Below are 2588 nucleotides of genomic sequence, written 5' to 3' on the forward strand. Positions count from 1 at the left end.
GGTAACTTTTAGTACCTCTCCTTGTTCAGGGAGGTCATGGAGACCCCACCAGATGGACTTGAACCAGTGTCCCCAGGGGCTCCTCCCAAGCCCATGTGACCCGAGGAACAGATCCTCAAATGACCTTAAATTGGTTTATTTGGGCCAACTGTATGGTCTTAAAACACCCAAAAGGAAAGTATAACCAATGATTAAAGTGATCGGCATATTTCTTTTTAAAATAAAATTTATTTACTTATTTAATTTTTGGTCTTTTTGAGATAGGGTCTCCAAGTAGTCCTAGCTGACCTGGAACTCACCATGTAGATAGACCAGGTTGGCCTTGAACTTACAGAGATCCGCCTGCCTCTGCCTCCCAAGTGCGGGGACTAAAGGCATGCACCACCACATCCAGCTCATCAGTATATTTCTTTAAGACTTCAAGGGATTACACTTCACAGATATTAGACTTAAGTCCATATAAAATGTTATTTAGACAATTATTCCTTATTGATGATTTTTGCTTCTAATCAGAAAGTACTATTCAGATGTAAGACTTCAAATCTTGGTCTGCAATACTGTAGTGTCCACCTGTAGATAAGGGAAACAACCAGCTATTGTTCTAAAATGATGGCTAAATTTGTTTTATCCCTCTATCTAGAAGCCTTCGAGAGGGAACTGACACTGATTCTAGCCACTCCAACAGCTATAAAAGTGCCTGAAAACAAAACCTGAGTCCAGCCTTGGCAGACAAAAGAAAAATGAGGAACCCAATAGAGGGATGCTTTTGGAAGCTCTTGTTAAAAAATTCCAATGGACTCTGATATGAACATTTGAAATTTGCCCTGTTCTGCTTTTTTTTGGCTCCTTGTCTAGAACTTGTAATGCTAACTACTCTTGCCTTTACTCCTTCACATCTCCTAGGCACCAGTTAAGGACTTTCTTTTCTCCCTATAGGTAAGAGTTATGCAATTTGGGAGTCTTTTAGATAGACCCACTGAAGGGGTACCCCAAATGCCTCACCCTGAGTCCCTGTTCAGTATGGAAGAAGCCAGTGCGATCTGCGTCCCAATTCCCCATCGGCAATTTGGGTAACCTCTTCAGAGGATGGTGTGATAAAAATAGGAGGTAGGAATTGGCTAGGCAGTTAGGGTAAAAAGTAGCGGGCTTCTTGGGTAAAAGTCAAAATGTCATTGGGCCTCTTAGCAACATACACTGTCCCAAAGGTAAAAAATGTCAAAAGTATTTGGGAGCTCTTATCTAATCCCTAAAAAGATTTCAGGGTTACTTCTTAAGTGGGGGGAAATGTCAGAGTAGCAAAAAGCCTCATTTAAAAAAAAAAAAAAAAAAAAAAGGTGAATATAAGCATTTTAAAAAAAGCACCCTGCTGGACGTTGTGTCATACATCTTTATCCCAGCACTTTGTGAGTTCAAGGCCAGCCTGGTCTACAAAGTAAGCTCCAGCTGGAGCTATAGGGAGACCCTGCCTCAAAAAGACAAAAAAAAAAAAAAAAAAAAAAAAAAAAAAAAAACCAACAACCTTGCCCCCCGCCAAAAACCCAAAAACCTTTTCTGTGTGTTCTGAGCACAGTGTGACCTGCACATCTGAACCCTCTTCTGTGGATCCCACCCACTCATCAACAGAGAACTCCAGAAGGAAAAGCTCACAGCTCCTCCCAATTTCTAAAACCAATGAGAGACTCTAGAAAGGAGACCTTCTTCCTCAGGGACGAAGGGCAGTTGGAAAAAAGGATGGAATTGAACTACCAGACCCACACTGTTTGGTCTGCAGAACACACCTGTCTGCAGCGGATCTTCCTGAATTGCAGTATCGTCTGAATTCTGGAACATTGATTCAAAGATGATTGCTGGTGAAATTGTGCTGAGGTCCTGGTCCTGTGTCTGACAAAAAGAGATGCAGGAGGTTAGGCTTGCCATCCTGAGAAAATGCTTCCCCTGTGGGCATATGCAGAGCAGCAGCTCTAGAACAGCCTCTGACAGGACCCTTGCTTCTACCTTCTTTTATACGTACTGGGGACTGAGTGCAGGGCCTTGCACATGATAGCAAGTGCTCACCACTGAGCTATAACCCCAGCCCTCTTTTTTACTTTTTATTTTGAGACAGGGTCTCAAATTGCTCAGGCTGGTCCTGAACTTGCAATCCTCCTTGCCTCGGGTTCTGAGTGCTGGGATCACAAGAGCATTCCACCACAATGCCAGCATTTATCTTCTCCTGTTTCAAAGTGACATGTACTTCCCTAAAGTTGAGGCACTGAAGAACCAGCAATTCTGACCTCCAGGTTGACCAGCAATCTCTGTAAAAGGTTCCTTTGGAACACATGCACACTCACATGAGCTATTTATACTGTTTTCATGGTGAATCGGCAGAGATGAGTAGTTGTGACAGACACCACAGGATCCACAAAGCCTGAAATGTTTACTATATGGCCCTTAAAAAAGACTTATAGCCGGGTGTGGTGGCGCACGCCTGTAGTCCCAGCACTTGGGAGACAGAGGCAAGCGGATCTCTGTGAGTTCAAGGCCAGCCTGGTCTACAGTGAGTTCCAGGACAGCTGGGGCTACAGGGAGACCCTGTCTCAAAAAGACAA

At 43.6% G+C, this 2588-nt stretch overlaps 1 protein-coding gene across 1 annotated transcript in view; it reads right to left on the reverse strand.

Moving 5' to 3' along the window:
- The window catches only part of Mtf1 (metal regulatory transcription factor 1), a 58001-nt gene that overhangs the window by 11972 nt on the left and 43441 nt on the right, over window positions 1-2588 (reverse strand). Inside the window, exon 8 of the mRNA XM_008850218.3 lies at window positions 1779-1881. Within this exon, the coding sequence (XP_008848440.2) occupies window positions 1779-1881 (103 nt within the window). The remainder of the gene's footprint in view (window positions 1-1778; window positions 1882-2588) is intronic.

The sequence above is a fragment of the Nannospalax galili genome, unplaced genomic scaffold (assembly GCF_000622305.1).
Source record: "Nannospalax galili isolate Female #2095 unplaced genomic scaffold, S.galili_v1.0 scaffold944, whole genome shotgun sequence".
NCBI lineage: Eukaryota > Metazoa > Chordata > Mammalia > Rodentia > Spalacidae > Nannospalax > Nannospalax galili.